Source organism: Bos mutus, chromosome 28 (assembly GCF_027580195.1).
Source record: "Bos mutus isolate GX-2022 chromosome 28, NWIPB_WYAK_1.1, whole genome shotgun sequence".
Classification (NCBI taxonomy): Eukaryota; Metazoa; Chordata; class Mammalia; order Artiodactyla; family Bovidae; genus Bos; species Bos mutus.
In genome coordinates this window covers 41,497,138-41,514,121 of record NC_091644.1, presented here as the reverse complement: position 1 = coordinate 41,514,121, position 16,984 = coordinate 41,497,138, and the positions used below count along the sequence as shown (strand labels likewise).

Below are 16,984 nucleotides of genomic sequence, written 5' to 3'. Positions count from 1 at the left end.
CTATGTTTATATCAATAACTATAAAATAAGTATAAATTTATTTGTGTGAGACATGATCCAATCACTTTATAGGCACTTGCTCATTTGTATGCATGACTACCTCTAAAATTAACATCTAAAGGTTTCAATTTTTTAAATGCACCTTAAATGACTCAGTTAATGATTATAAATAAAATATCCATTGCCATTTGACTTCATTCTGCTAAAGGGGAGAACATGGAGAGAAAGAGCCTTTGATACAGGTGTCTTCAGACTGAGTTATTTCATTACCCATGACATAACACAACTTCTGAACTGAACTTCCTTCAGTTCAAGGTGCCCTTATCAACTGACCAGTCTGTTTTCACAATGCCAAGGCTATGAGCCAACTGCCTAAGTAACAACAGATTTCTTTTAATTAAATATATGGTTCTGGTATCCCATTAAAAGGGCTTCCCAGGTGGCTCAGTGGTAAAGAACTCACCAGCCAATGAAGATGACATAGGAGACATGAGACTCGGGTTCACTCCCTGGGTCAGGAAGATCCCCTGGAGGAGGGCATGGCAACCCACTCCAGTATTCTTGCCTGGAGAATCCCAGTGACAGAGGAGCCTGGCAGGCTAGAGACCATGGAGTCCCACAGAGTCGGACACGACTGGAGAGACTTAGCAGGCACGTATGAATCTCATTAAAAGCAAGTTAAGAATTGTTAATCTAAAACTGAATTTGAATATGTGATGTTAAGATGATGCTAAGTCCCTTGGACAGCAAAGAGATCAAACCAGTCAATCCTAAAGGAAATCAACCCTGAAAATTCACTGGAAGGACTGATGCTGAAACTGAAGCTCCAATACTTTGGCCATCTGATTTGAAGAGCTGACCCATTAGAAAAGACCCTGATGCTGGGAAAGATTGAAGGCAGGAGAAGGGGAAAACAGAGGATGAGATGGTTGGATGGCATCACCAACTCAATGGAAATGAGTCTAAGCAAGCTCGGGGAGATGGTGAAGGACAGAGAAGCCTGGTGTGCTGTAGTCCATGGGGTCGCAAAGAATCAGACACGACTAAGCAAATGAACAAGAAAGGTTTACCAACACAATGAATGCGGGCAAAGGTGTAGAGTTGAGGAGAGCCAAGACCAAGGCTTAGTGATCAAAAAGGCACTGCAGAGAGCGAAATAGTCAGTCACCTTTTAAAAAAGCTTCTTACAATCACCAATGATTCAACATTTCTCCTGTTAATCAGGTCAGCATTATTCCCATTTCAGAGACAAAGAGGCTGGGAGGGGTGCTGAGTGACTTGCTCAGGGCTCAGAGAGCCCAATGACAAGCACTGCTTTGCGAGCAGGTCCAAATCCCACTCCTGGCTTCTATCAGCAGTCACCCCTGTCCCCAGACACTTCTAAGACAAAGAAACACCTGAGAGAATCTTTATATATCAGAGACCAAGCTCACAGTTATTATGCAACACCAAAGCACAGTTCCTCAAAACAAGATGGACAAATTATTCTCACACATCTTTAAAATATTTTCTACCAAAACTATCAAGAGATCCTTCAAATCTAACAGTTATAGGAACTATTTTTAATAAAAACAAAACCAACCAATATGAGTCCTAGTTTCACTTTTGTTATGAGGGTACTGCTCCCCACTCCCAGCCCTAGTGCTCTATTACTACCACAGTTTCTATTTTCCAAAAAATTCAGATTTAATCTTACTGACATGCCAGTTACAAGTTAAAAAAAAAAAAGTGAAATATACATGAACGTATTCAGTGGGAGTAGGAAACAAGACAGTGTAAAGTGTAAAGGGAAAGAAGAAGAGAAAGAATCATAATCCAGTATTATTTTTTGGTAATAACCTCAGTCTTTTATGCCAAAACTGCACATCCAAAATTCTAAAGCAAGGATAACCTAGCAGACGTGCTTGTGGAGGTATGTCCTCTGGGAAGGCATTCTTGCTGAGGTCATGGTTTCCATCCTGGTACACACCAGTTAATTCTGTTCTGTTTTACAGCCAGACAGTACAAGGCAAACATCTTTCAGAAGTCTGTACATATACACCAATACTGCTGCTAAGTCGCTTCAGTCATGTCCGAAATACACCACTAGATTTAAGTTATAATATAGATCCTTTATCTGGGTCTCCATAACTTAAATTGACTATTATCATGGGATAGGTGAGGGGATTCAAAGCATAGTTCTGTGGACATGGAGCAACAACAGCAACCGAATAAACCATAACCAGACATGAAATGCTTAAAAATGTTTTGTTTTGTTCTTTAGAACTCGTCTTAAAACAGAGATTCTTACTATAGGATCTATGGATAGGCTTTAGTATAAGCAAAACAGGCATGTATGTTCATTTTTAGAATAAGAAGGTGCATGGCTACCATTAGATACCTAAAGGGGTCCAGATACAAAACAAAGCTACAAACAAGTGTATATAATTATCTTGGGGGGAAAAAAACCCCTGTAAACTATTATAGAGGGTGCTATTTTATTACTGTACATGATTTTTAGCTGAAATTTTTTTTTAGAGATTTGATTCCAAATACTCTGGATGTAATCATCCACAACTATGCCCATTCTTTGCACACGTATTATCTGTGGTGAAATAGTACATCTTCTGGCTTCTTTCTTCCACCTAAAAAATTGTTCTCAGAGAATGAAAATACATTTTAAATACCACAGTTAAGCAAAATTGGAAAGTGAAATTCTTTTTAAGCATAAAATGTATGAATGCACTTCAAGACCAAACTCAAATGACCTTTATACCGCACAGTCTCTATCATGTGCACCGCCCCCTTTAACACAAGCAAATCAACCGTCTCCCCGAAGCTGAGTAAACACATGAACGTGGCTAAACCCACAGATTTTCTGATCATAAAGAAATATTTCTCATCTTGTTTAACTCACTCATGCCTTCTCTTGTTAAAAAAAAAAACTCTTAAACCTCCTTTAATGTGATCCGAAATTCTGAATAAATTACCAAATACTAAAACCAAATCAAAACTATGATAATTTTGCTCTTGAAAAACTTATTTTGCACATCAATCCCATGGTATAAACATGATGAGCTCTGTGTCAGCTTGCTAGGCACAAGCTTCAAGAGGAGCGTGTGACAGGTCACTTTCAATGTCACGTCTACTATGTAGCTTTGTTCTAAAGTGACACATGTTCCCTGGGGATTCTCACTGGGGGTTGAAGGAGGAGAGATGTACATGCCTTTCCCCAGGAGATTCATGGATGTGTAGGGTTCTACCACAGTGGCTATAACTTCATTTCACTTTCAGAACTTTCTCCCAGTACTTGCAGTTAAAAATAGTTCAGGCCATGTTGGCCTGGGTTATTTTTATCTGGAAAATAGGGACTAGAAATAGCATAGTAAGCATAGAAAGGAGAGTTGACCACAATAGGCTGAAAATGCTCATAGACTTTCAAAAAGTCTGACTGTAGTCAGATGACATGGAAAGAGGGGCAGCAGAGGAGAGAGGTACAGGTTGAGGGCAATTCCCTGAATGTTAACATGTGAGTAATAAATAACAAGAACAATGAAAGGTTTTCTGTCTTGTGTAAGACAGAAGAGTATAAAACAGTGCCTTGTCCTTAGAACTTTCTGAAGAAGATACTTCAGGAATAAAAGATATATACAGTTTTTGAGAAAAGCAAGATCAATGGAGGTTCAGAGTTGAGGGAGACAACGGGGATGGGGAACGGGACTTAAGCTAGATGCAAAGGAATGTGGAAGATCTGAATTGTGGGAGCATAAAGCAGTCAAAGAACTCACAAATGTACTGAGAGGAGAGAGAAGGGAAGCAAAAAGGCAGAAAATAGTTGTTTGCACCAATATATCAGGAATTACTTTTGATATTTTATGGTCATTCTCCCTCAATTTTCTACAGTGACTTTACTTCCAACAGCAGGCTTAAATGAAGATGTTCTGTTCCTAATTTTATTCTGAAGTTTAATCTAAATCTATGCTTGTCTCTCCGGAGAAGGCAATGGCACCCCACTCCAGTACTCTTGCCTGGAAAATCCCATGGATGGAGGAGCCTGGTAGGCTGCAGTCCATGGGGTCGCTAAGAGTCAGACACGACTGAGCGACTTCACTTTCACTTTTCACTTTCACGCACTGAGACACGACTGAGCGACTTCACTTTCACTTTTCACTTTCACGCACTGGAGGAGGAAATGGCAACCCACTCCAGTGTTCTTGCCTGGAGAATCCCAGGGACAGGGGAGCCTGGTGGGCTTCCGTCTATGGGGTCGCACAGAGTCGGACACGACTGAAGCGACTTAGCAGCAGCAGCAGCATGCTTGTCTCTCACGTTGAACCATCCAATTTTCTACAATTTTCCCTAAATTTCAGAATCTATACAATTCTTTTTACGTGGATCTGTATCTACAAGCCATCTTGAGTGAGCACAACCCTACTTGTGGACAGCACCAGAAGCACCTCAAGACGTCCTGCAGGGATCCCACAGCAGCCCCAGGGCGGGCACGTGGAGCACAGGGTGAAGATGCCAGAAAGCCTCTGGAAAGGGGAGGATGGCGCTGGGAGGTCAGCAGCGGTAGCAGTGAGCACAGCCAGCTTAAAGGAATGTGGAGTAGAGCATGGAACTTTTTTCTTCTGGCTTTGGCTGCGAAATAAGTGTCAACAATTTCTGCTATAAATGGAAGGTTAAAAAGTGGGGCAAGAGGAGAAATGCAGGAGAGTCAGAGCAAGATAAAACAGTAATTATTTCCTTCCAATTGCTCAAGCCAAAACCTGAGACGTCCTCAACTCCTTCCTTTCTCTCCTTCCTCCATCTAATCCATAAACAAATCTCACTGACTCTACTTTCAAAATACACCCAGAATTCAACTAATTCTTCGCAGGTCTGCAGCTACTAACGAAAGCCACCACCTCCTAGAGCCAAGGCTACTGCAAGAATTTCCTTCCTGGTTCTGTGTGTACTCTCACACAGCAGCCACCAAGATCTTCCAGAACAAACTCTCCAGTGGCCTTCCACAGCACCCAGGATAGAACCCAGGGCTCTCGCCATGGCTTAGAGTCGAAATATTCCATAAATGACCCTGTTTCCCAGCCCCCTCTTCACTGACCACGTCTATCATGCCCCCTCCCCCTCTCCCTCCACTGTGACTGCAGTGACTTTCTCCTCACTGTTTTCTAAACACACCAAGCACGTTTCACGTCAGGGTCACTGTTCTGGCTATTTAATACTTTTACTTGGAATGTTCTTCTCCCATGTTTCCCTAGAACCCAGACCCCTTCACCTCATTCAAGTCTTTTATAAATATATCATTTAATCAATCCTACGTAAAAAAATACCCGCCTTGATCATCACTCGGTCCTTACCCGGTTCAATTTCTTGTCTTAATGTTTACCATCTAACATATCATGTACTTACTTACACATCTCTTTATTAACTCCCTCTCCCCACCCCACACCTCAAGGGGAATTTACGCTCCATGAGAATGGGGGCATTTTTGTTCCCGTTGTTCAGGTACTCCTAGTCCTGAGGATAGCACCTGTGCATAGAAAGTACTTACTTCATATTGTCTGGTGAATCAACAAACAAATGAAAAGATTATCAAGACGGGACTCAGAGAATATGACAAGGAGGAGCCAAGAGTACATGTATTTTGCTTTGGAAAAGAAAACGACTGGGGACACTAAATAAAGAAAATGAAAAATCCAAACCTAAGAAAATTTTATAGTGATTTCTATGAGCAAACAGACAAAGGGTACAGATACTATCCAAGCTCTTCAGAAATAAAACTGTGGGGCTTCCCTAGGAGTCTAGTGGTTAAGAATCGACCTGCCAATGCAGGGGACATGGATTCAATCCCTGATCTGGGAAGATCCCACATGCTGCGGAGCAACGAAGCTTTGCACCGCAACTGCTGAGCACTCTCTCTAGAGCCGTGCTCCCCAGCAAGAGAAACTCCCACAGTGAGAAGCCCACGCACCGCAGCTACGACAAGCCCCTGCTCATCACAACTGGAGAAGGCCCGGGTGCAAGAACCAAGACCCAGCATAGCCAAAAAGAAATAAGCACGCTTTTAAAAAAGAAATAAAAACTGTGACTTGGTTCTGAAAATAAAGAGTCTGGATTAAGAAATACGGTATGAAACAAACCAAAGTAAGGGAAGACTTTGGTTAATCATTTGTCAGTTTTTTTTTAAACTGTTTCTTAGAATGGAAAGTTTTTAGCTGGAACAGAAAGAGTCAAAGACAAGCTATGAATATGGTTCAATATGATCTGAAGGCCATCCTGTAGTCACAAACAATGTTTCAAGTGCAGACACAGGGCAAAGTGGAAAGGGAGGTAGAATACAAACGCAGCATTAAAATGCATCTATGAAACGCTGTCCAGGAATGTGTGCAAATGAAAGGCAGACTGAAACAGTGGGTGCTGCTTTAAAAGCCTAAAGAGAAAAATTAAATAAAAACAACTAAGCTGATAACATCAATCCAAAGGCATACTGGGAAGGCTCAGGCTTCAGAAAACGTGCTAGAAGATGAACAAAGACAGATTTCATGCCTGATAGGGGAAAAGGGGGAAAGGAAAGCAGAGAATGAACACATAAATCAGAAACACAGAGCAGGAAGACAGTTCCAACTAAGGAAGTGAGAGACAGTAGGCCTGCTTCAGGGAAAACGGCTTTAACAGCAGAGCAAAAAAAAAGAGGTGGATAAAGAACACCTAGGGCGGTCAGGGAGGAGTTAGAGAGAGGAGGAAAGTTTAACTAGACTATAAGATAAGCCAAACAAACCATAGAGTGATGGGAATAAAAGGGAGAAGGAAGTCATAAATGTTCAAGCATAGCCTCAAAAATGGCACAAAACACGCCAAAATTAGTTAAGTGGGAATAGTTAACTTTTATAGGAGATGCGGCATCAAGTTGCAGATACAAGAATGAAGTAAGTCAAAAAGTCAGTCAGTTTTGTCACTCACCAGCCCTCTGACCTTGAACAAGTCACTTAACCTCTCCGGGACTTATTTCCTCTCTTTAAAAAAGAGTGTGTGTGTGTATGTGTGTGCGTGTGTGTGTGTGTGTGTGTAGGGGGAAGTAAAAAATGGGTGATCATTCTAAGTCTTTTTTTCCTCCAGCTTATTAAAGAGGGAAAGACAAGAAAAGCACAGAACTCTTTTAAAGAAAGAAATCAGAAAAGGAGAAATTTTTTTTAATAAGAAAAGTTAAAGAGTTTTGCATAGTGCTTTACAATTTAAAAAGTGCTTTTACAGGCTTGATTATACACACTCCTCACAGGAAGCCTGAGAGACAGAAAATGCAGGCATCATTTAACACTATTTTCCAAATGGAGTAACTGAGGCTCAGAAAGCTTAAGCAACTGGCTCAAGGACACAGAAACACTGGCAGATCCAGGATCCAACCCAGGTGTCATCGCAGCACAAAGTCCACTATCCTTCTGAGTTCAGATGGCCTCCTCCTGGGTGACTAAGGTGTTTCAGGACGTTTCTGAGGCTTATTAGATAGTAGATAAGGGAAGAGTTATACACATTTAAACAACAATCTGTTAATTTAAAATGAAACTCCTTTAGAATTAAAGAAACTCTTGAGAGTCCCTTGGACTGCAAGAAGATCCAACCAGTCCATTCTGAAGGAGATCAGCCCCGGGATTTCTTTGGAAGGAATGATGTTAAAGCTGAAACTCCAGTACTTTGGCCACGTCAATCGAAGAGTTGACTCACTGGAAAAGACTCTGATGCTGGGAGGGATTGGGGGCAGGAGGAGAAGGGGATGACAGAGGATGAGATGGCTGGATGGCATCACTGACTCGATGGACGTGAGTCTGAGTGAACTCCGGGAGTTGGTAATGGACAGGGAGGCCTGGCGTGCTGCGATTCATGGGGTCGCGAAGAGTCAGACACGACTCAGCGACTGAACTGAACTGAACCCTATATGTAAACTACTTCACCATACAAAACTATTTCCTACAAAGTTGAACTTGTTTGTCATAACCTATTAAGACTATTCTTTCAGGGGCTTCCCTGGTGGCTCAGTGGTAAAGACTCTGCCTGCTAATGCAGGAGACACTGATCCCTGATCCAGGAGGAAGCCACATTCCCCACAGCAACTGAGCCCATGCACCACAGCTACTAAGTCTACGCTCTAGAGCCAGGGAACCCCAACTACTGAGCCCACACACTGCAGTTTTGTTTGGTTTTCTTTGTAGTATCTAAAAGGACTGACACCACATCTCTGTGGTAGTGATGATAAAGGATCAGGTCGGTCCTTTGCTCTAAAAGCCATCATCAGCTGCTGCTGCTAAGTCGTTTCAGTCGTGTCCAAATCTGTGTGACCCCATTGACGGCAGCCCACCAGGCTCCCCCGTCCCTGGGATTCTCCAGGCAAGAACACTGGAGTGGGTTGCCATTTCCTTCTCCAATGCATGAAAGTGAAAAGTGAAAGTGAAGTCACTCAGTCTGTCCGACCCTCAACGACCCCATGGACTGCAGCCTATCAGGCTCCTCCATCCATGGGATTTTCCAGGCAGGAGTACTGGAGTGGGGTGCCATCATCAGCTAGAGCTGCCCAATTAATTGTGGGACTGGTGGAAAATCTCAGGAATACAATCTGCTGGTTAATGGTCTTGTTTTATCATTCCTTAGAGTAAGCTTTAGACAAAATTAGAAAAATACGTATACGATCCTGGCAGTTTTATTTTAACAGGCAAATGGTTTCCTTCAGAGTGGTTAAGAAGCTCCCACTGAACAGTTCCTCGTTTCCCCAGGACTTGCATTCCTCTGAATTATTCTTCCTCTACCCCACAAGTTAAAGGAACCTATGATTTCTTGTAGCCCACACAACATTACCCTTCACAATCAGCTGGCCATGATTCCCTCCTCTTGGACACCACAGCAAGTCGTCTTGACGAAAGAAAGGGTATGAAAAAGCATTAAAATCCATTAATTAAAGGATTAAAGGGCAGTTTAAGGACAGAAAGGAGGAAAATCCCAAGAAAGGACCAGAGAAAATGGAAACTGGAACTCAGTGACTACAATCATGTTCCTTTTTTTCTCCTTCATGTTCCTGTACTTTTTTCATCCTTCCCTTCCAGTTCCTCTTTTAAAGTAGCTGGACAAACAGTGGCCAGATAAGCATACCGGAAGCAGAAACTTGGGAGACATTGAAAAAAATACCAAAAGAGCCACAGCCAATTATAAGTTATACATCATCTCATCAGCACGCCCTGACATATACAAAGACCATACAGAACAGATAATGTAAATGAAGAATATAAAATCTTGGTCAGAAAACCTGAATTTAAGTCCTGGTATGCTTCAGGATTAGAAGGAAATGGCAACCCACTCCAGTACTCTTGCCTGGAGAATCCCACGGACAGAGGAGCCTGGCAGGCTACAGTCCAAGGCATCATAAAGGGTCGGACACAACTGAGAGACTCACTCACACACACACACGCTGCAGGATTTCCAACAAATGACCTAACTTTTCTGAGGCTCACTTTTCTAATCTATAAACAGGTATAATACACCAACAACCTAAATATTTTACAGAGCTGCTGTGAAAATCTGAGAAAAATACCACATATTCGAGGCAAGTACCTTTCAGAGTCACCATAATGTTGTAAAGGATAATAAAATACTTAACTGAAGACCCTCTCTTGCAATCAAATTGTTGTTGTTATTCGTTCTGAATATCCAGCACCCATATATATTATGCCTCTCTTAAGAGTTACACCGAACAGACTTCCCTGGTGTCCAGTGGTTAAAAAATCTGCCTGCCAATGCAGGGGATGCAGGTTTGATCCCTGGTCTAGAAAGATTCCACATGCCATGGGTCAACTAAGCCCGCGCACCCCAGAGGCCATACTCTGCAACAAGCGAATTCACAGCAATGAATACTAGAGTAGCCCCCACTCGTCACAACCAGAGAAAGCCCGCAGAGCAATGAAGACTCAGCACAGCCAAAACTTATTTTTTTTTTAAAGAGAGAGAGAGATACTGAAATAAGCATGATGAGGCAGATAAATTTAACTGGCTTTTCAGTCACTACCTGAAACAAATACTGTATAGTCACCTATTAAAACTGTTTATATAGTGCTAATATAAACTACAATTATTCACATACAAGGCTAATGCTCTCACAAAATATGTACACCAAATTTTAGTTCCAATAGTGTGCTAAGCAATCTGTATCTTCTCATTTAATATCCTCCCCATATCCAGTATGGTAGAAAAAGCACCAGGCTTGATGTCTGAATGACCTAAGTTTGAATCCCAGCTAGGTTATTTTAAGTGGTAGGTCTTCACCAGCTAGAAGCTAAAACATCCTCAAACATAAAGTAAGAATAATACTACCTACTTCATAGGATTAAAATTACTGCGACCATGTCTGTATTGAGCCTAATCTGGTAACAGAACACTAAGTGCTAATTATATGGTGGCTGGTACTTTGACTACCTTCCCATTCCTGAAAGTAAGCATCTTCAATTTCTTTTAGGAATGCTTAAAATCACACACCAACAAGATTACCAAAACCTCTCTCATCCAAGAAGTACAATGAAAGGGAGTCCCTGAGACTATTCACAGATCCTGAAACTGTGTCTCTAAAATTAAGGTAAGCAAGCCTAAGATCAAATCTCAAGAGTTTAAAATCCATCCTTCCTTCACATGATCTGTGTAGTCAGGTGATTTAAAACCTCAATGGCCCTTCAGCCACAAGCACTCCCAGGAAGGGGGTAGCTCTTTTCTAACAGCCTCCCATTAGGAGACACTTTTGTAACAGCTGGGCTGACTGCTATTCCTTCCCTGAGAAGGACAGTTAAAAACAGGAAGATCGGAGAGAAGAGGATTTAGCTTAATTTGGAAAGCTAAATTAACTAAGGAAAGCAGCTCAAGGAAGATTTAGGACACTATCTTTTTCATGACTTCACATTAAGCTTGTGCCCCAACCACATACATACTTGGGTCAGTTTTGCACTGTTACATTAATACACCTTCAAGCTGCTCCTGCTCTAGAGTTCATGACTATATTCACATTTGGTCCATAATAAAGTTGAAAAATATACATGCATATAAATGAAAATTTCATTAAAGACCACAGTTGAGGTTTAATCAGGCCCTTTTTTCCTTCCAGCTTAAAGTTTAGTAAGCGTTCAACTTTTTTCTTTGAGACTGTATGATATTAAGACGTGTGCCTTCATCCAACAGCGAAGCAGCAGTTCACAAATTCGACTTTATATTGTATTTTCTCACCGAATTTTCATGTTTAGAACTTTCCTTATTGCCTATGCTCAGCCTTGAGTCACACATAATGACTGCCAAAACAGATGATGCGACACACACAAAAGAACTACTGGGAAGATTCAGTGTCTGTGTATAAACACCCACGTGTGATGACCTCTTTAAACAATCTCCTCAAACTCACAATATCGGACAGAGATGGATGGTGGAAGAAGGTGGAGTAGAGTGGCCTGGAGTGGAACTGGATACAAAGAAAAGACTAAGACCTGGGGAGTCAAACGGAGAGTATAAAGAAGGAAAGAGTTTATCATTTACTGCACTGAGGAGGGAAGAGGGATTAGACCAGGTAGGAATGAAAGAATCTGTTAGGGAAAAATCTACAAGAGAAAACAAAGAGATTTCATCAAATTGAGACGTTAGAGTGAGCCCTCCCTCATGATCCAATTCCGTATTTTTTCCAGAAAGCTAAACAGTTCTTTTTCAACAGAAGGGATTATACTAACAAAAGCAAATAAAGGAAACCCATGCTAAAAATGTAACCTACCTACACAGAGAGGTCTGAAAACGGAAATACTTCTTCTCCTGTTAAGTAATGGGTTTCAAAAGAGTAGGGACAGGGAGATGGATGCGAGCTCTAAGAGGGGGAGGGGAGAAACCAAGCTCTTCCTGAATGCAAGGAGTCTTTGGCCTACATGCTTATTTTAAATGTACCTTTTTGTGGTCAGCTGGCAGATTCTTAACTAAACACACAACGTTGGACTGTGTAAGCCAGAGTCTGATGAGTGGTTCAAAGCGCATGGGGACTTGAAGAGCCGATGCAAACATCAGCCGGAGGTAGAACCCAGCACTTGCTCTGGGTTGCACTCCGATAATCCCCATCGCGCGGCTACAACTCCTGCGACGTTTGAAGCGACTAAAACAGTGTAATGGAGGAGACAAAACAGCAGCGTTCAAGGGGAGCCTAAATTTAGACAGAAGACCAGACAATTAGACCAAGTGCGTGAACCGGTAGTAGGTGGATGATATCCGTTTTCTCCACGGGTTGCTGCACAAGAAGGAAATCCCTTTTACACACACAAACTGCGTTCCTCGCCCCGCGCCCACCCCTAGCACACACTTACTTTCGTCCGGCCATTGATTTTGTAGTTGCCCAGCTTCCCGTTACAGTGACGGATCAGGTCGTCCATGTTGTTCATGAGCAGCCCGATGGTTTCGCAGCCGGGCTCCTTGCCCTCGATCCAGGTGATCTTATCGCCTCGGATGTCCTTGGACGAGTCGCTCTTCTGGCTGACCAGCTGCCCGTCCGTGAACTTGCCGGTGTCGTGCAGGGCGCGCACCTCGTCGCCGATCTGCTGCCCGGTCTCCTTGCCGAGGAAGTCGTCCACCACGCAGATGCCGTGCTTGTTCATGCAGGGCACGATGTACTCCAGCGCCAGCTTCAGTGCCGGCAGCGGCTTCGTCTGCCCGTTGGGCCGCAGGCCACCGCCGTGGCTCAGCCCGTCGCCCGGCGTGCTAAGCAACGAGCGGGACAGCAGGTCCTCCTTCGCGGGCTCCGCCTCGGCAGCCGCCGCTACCCGACCCTGACCACCCGGGGCCGCGCGGGGCGGGGACGCGGCCGCCGCGGGGTCGGCCGTGGGCTTGGCCTTCGCCTTGGCCTTGGCCGCGTCTCCGGGGGCCCGCGGGCCCGCGGTCTCGACGGCTCGATCCCGGCGCGGCGCCGCCTTCCTGGCCTCCCTGGCTCCGGTGGCCCTGGGCAGCGGCGCGGGGCCCGGCTGCTGCTGTTCGCCCGTTCCGGGGGCAGGAACGTTCTCGCCGACCTGGCACACGAGCTTGTGCTTCTTCCAGTCCTGGCGCTGGTGCTCCTTGCTGCAGTAGAAGGAGCTGCGGCAGCGGCTACAGCGCAGCAGGTTCTCCATCTTCCCGCACAGCTCGCAGTACTGCCGGTCTCGCTCGCTCGGGCTCGGCCCGCCGGGCCCGCCGCTGTCATTGGCCATGGCGGCGACTGCGGCGGCAGTGGAGGCGGCGGCCGAGCAAGAGGGGTGGCGGCCGGACGGCCTACCCTGGGGCCGGGGAGCGGGCGGAGCAGCAGGGGCCGTCACTGCGCCATGCGCCCGCCGCCCCTCGCCTCAGGAGACCGGCGCCCGCGCCCTCGGCCCGGCCGCTTCCTCGTCCTTTGGTCGCGCCGCACAGCGCCGGCCGCCGCCTCAGCGCCTCATCACTGCCGCGGGCTGAGGGAGCGCGGCCTGCGCGGCGGACGGCGACTTCCGCTCGGGCACGCGGGCCCGGCGCGCGAGACCCGCCACCTTGGCCGCCGCCGCCTCAGCGTTCCGGGCGGCCGGGCCCGGCCGGCGGAGCAGCGCAGGGCGTGCGGGCGCCACTCGCTCGGCGCGCTCTGCACGTACACCACGGCCCCGCGACGACCCGGGCGGGCGGGGGGCGGGGCAGGGCGAGGGGAGGGCCGAAGGAGCAGCCGCCGCGCGTTCGCGCCTGGGCCCGGGCGGCGCCGGGGCCGCCTCCGCGCTCCCGCACTCGGCCAGCCGGGCCTCAGAGCCGGCTCCGGCCCCCCTCCCGCCCCCGCTGACCGCGCCCCGAGCGAGCCCGGGACGCTGAGGGGCAGGCCTGCGAGCGGCGGAAGGGTGGGGGCCGCGCCGCCGCAGCAGGGCCCGCGCCCCGCACGGTGCCTACACCTGCTGGGCAGAGCGCGGCCGCGGAATCGCCGCGGAGCTGGGCGGCCTTAATATGGCTGCTGTTTGTGTGGGACCAACTGGCTGTGTTCCAGGCGCGCTCCAGACTAGGTTGCAAGGTGGCTGTTGCCATCGTCGTGTCGCGTCGGAGGAAACGGAAATTCAGAGAAGTAAAGAAACTTGCCCAAGGTCACGCAGAACTGAAACTGAATCCAGGAATCAGATTCTGCAAGATTCCAAGGCTCCTTTTCCTTGGTGTATTGTAAACAAGATGTAAAACAAGGTGTATTGTATTTCAAGAAGGCCTGGAATGGTTAAAAGCAAAAATGTATGGTGTCAATCTGTGTGGTGTCAACCCAAGCCCCTGTGCCCATTTTGAGCCAAATTTAAAGGTACTGAAGTGTGATTTTTTTTTTTTTAATCATTTTTAAGCCCTGTGAAATCTTGCCGAGTTTAAAACCTCGTGAAAAAAATGTTTGGCTACCTGGTTAATTAAGGTAATCAATGCTCACTTCAGTGTCCACATTCAGGCACTGAAGCTCAGACTGCTGCAACGACTCCTGAAAAGTGGATGGGGGCGGCGGGCGTTACTACATTTACGACTTCTTAAACAAAAATATGTTACTAAAATATTTGCTATGCTGATGAATACAATTCTTTCTTTTATAGAACATAAAAACCTTACCAGAAATAAGCCAAGGGTGTTTCTTTCTGCCTGCCATTTATTTTTAGAATAAAAAGGGCTGTGATTTAGATTTTTACAGTCTTTTGAGCACATGCTAATGTGGGAAGTGCTGTGTTAGACTTGTGTATCATTTGAATAGACTGCAGGTAACTCCAGCAGTCCTTGAGATGAACAACACAAGAGCTGAAATGTGTGAGGTTAAAAGCAGAAGACCATAAGGAATTATAATTCACTTTATAGAATATTTTTAGAAAAACTGGTCTGAATCCAAAAACTCTTGATCAACTACACAGAACTTAAAACTGTCATTAAATTCTGCTGTATAAGTAAACAGTATATTGGGGATCCAATCTGGTGAAAGTAATTGCAATTAGCTTGACCTTTGGAATACTCAAGTATTTTTTTGTCCACAGCTTCAAATTCCAAACCAAACTAAAAATCCAACTCTGTAAAAAATAAATACTTGGATCTATCTCAGATGTATATCCAATTTTTCTCAGAGCTTTATTAAATAAAGTGTCATTGTTTCATATATTACTGATTCGACTGTTTAACAGTGTATTGGGCTTCCCTTGCGGCTCAGGTGGTAATCTGCATGTAATGCAGGAGACCCAGGTTCCATCCCTGGGTCAGGAAGAGCCCCTGGAGAAGGGAATGGCTACCCACTTTGTGTTCTTGCCTGGAGAATTCCAGGTACAGAGAAACCTGGCAGTGTACTAGGAGAATGCTGCCTGCCAGAGAGTCCAGTGTCACACCAGTGAAATAGCTACTCTACATACACTCAGGAGGTATATAGTTCAATGCAGGAGGCAGAAGTGTAAACAAATAATGACAACCTGGAGTTCAGAGTAAATGCCTTAAGAGAGAGATCCGGGTAGGGTGGGATGGGAAAGAAGAAAAAGGAATTGCTCAGATGGTAAAGAATCTGCCTGCAACATGGGATTCCTGGGTTGGATCCCTAGGTGGGAAAGATCCCCTGGAGAAGAGCATGTTAACCCACCCAGTATTCTTGCCTGGAGAATCCCATGGACAGAGAAGCCTGGTGGGCTACAGTCCATGGGGTCACAAAGAGTCAGAGATGACTGAGCGACTAAGCAGGGCCCTGGCCATTGCACTAATCAAGATTTCAAATAGATTAATTTAGAAAGTCTTAAAAATGGCTTTTAAAAGTTAGCTTTTAAAACATTTTGATGTATGTGAATTATAAAAATAAAATAATTTCAATACAAGTGAAATCTAAAACTTCTTTGACTTCCTTTTGCATAATAATGATAACTGATTCTTAACAATTCTCACATTTACTAAGATAATTATTCTACAAAGACTTTGATTCTTCTAAATTTAATTTTTTGTAGATATTAAAAAGTAGTCCAGCTGTATCTTTGAAACTTCATATTAGGTCTATGGCATTCAAAGAAGCATTCAATATGCCAGCAAATTTGGAAAACTCAGCAGTGGCCACAGGACTGGAAGAGGTCAGTTTTCATTCCAATCCCAAAGAAAGGCAATGCCAAAGAATGCTCAAACTACCACACAATTGCACTCATCTCACACGCTAGTAAAGTAATGCTCAAAATTCTCCAAGCCAGGCTTCAGCAATACGTGAACTGTGAACTTCCTGATGTTCAAGCTGGTTTTAGAAAAGGCAGAGAAACCAGAGATCAAATTGCCAACATCTGCTGGATCATGGAAAAAGCAAGAGAGTTCCAGAAAAACATCTATTTCTGCTTTATTGACTATGCCAAAGCCTTTGACAGTGTGGATCACAATAAACTGTGGAAAATTCTGAAAGAGAAGGGAATACCAGACCACCTGACCTGCCTCTTGAGAAATCTGTATGAAGGTCAGGAAGCAACAGTTAGAACTGGACATTGAACAACAGACTGGTTCCAAATAGGAAAAGGAGTACGTCAAGGCTGTATATTGTCACCCTACTTATTTAACTTGTATGCAAAGTACATCATGAGGAACGCTGGGGTGGAAGAAGCACAAGCTGGAATCAAGATTGCCGGGAGAAATATCAATAACCTCAGACATGCAGATGACACATACACTTATGGGAGAAAGTGAAGAGGAACTAAAAAGCCTCTTGATGAAAGTGAAAGAGGAGAGTGAAAAAGTTGGCTTAAAGCTCAACATTCAGAAAACGAAGATCATGGCATCTGGTCCCATCACTTCATGGGAAATAGATGGGGAAACAGTGGAAACAGTGTCAGACTTTATTTTTGGGGGCTTCAAAATCACTACAGATGGTGACTGCAGCCATGAAATTAAAAGACGCTTACTCCTTGAAAGGAAAGTTATGACCAACCTAGACAGCATATTCAAAAGCAGAGACATTACTTTGCCAACAAATGTTCGTCTAGTCAAGGCTATGGTTTTTCCTGTGGTCATATAT

General features: G+C 44.7%; 1 protein-coding gene across 1 annotated transcript in view; it reads right to left on the bottom strand.

Moving 5' to 3' along the window:
• Positions 1 to 13,914, bottom strand: part of EGLN1 (egl-9 family hypoxia inducible factor 1) — a 63,549-nt gene extending 49,635 nt beyond the window's left edge. Inside the window, exon 1 of the mRNA XM_070364821.1 lies at positions 12,339 to 13,914. Within this exon, the coding sequence (XP_070220922.1) occupies positions 12,339 to 13,211 (873 nt within the window). The 5' untranslated portion in view covers positions 13,212 to 13,914. The remainder of the gene's footprint in view (positions 1 to 12,338) is intronic.
• Positions 13,915 to 16,984: the final 3,070 nt, after the last annotated feature.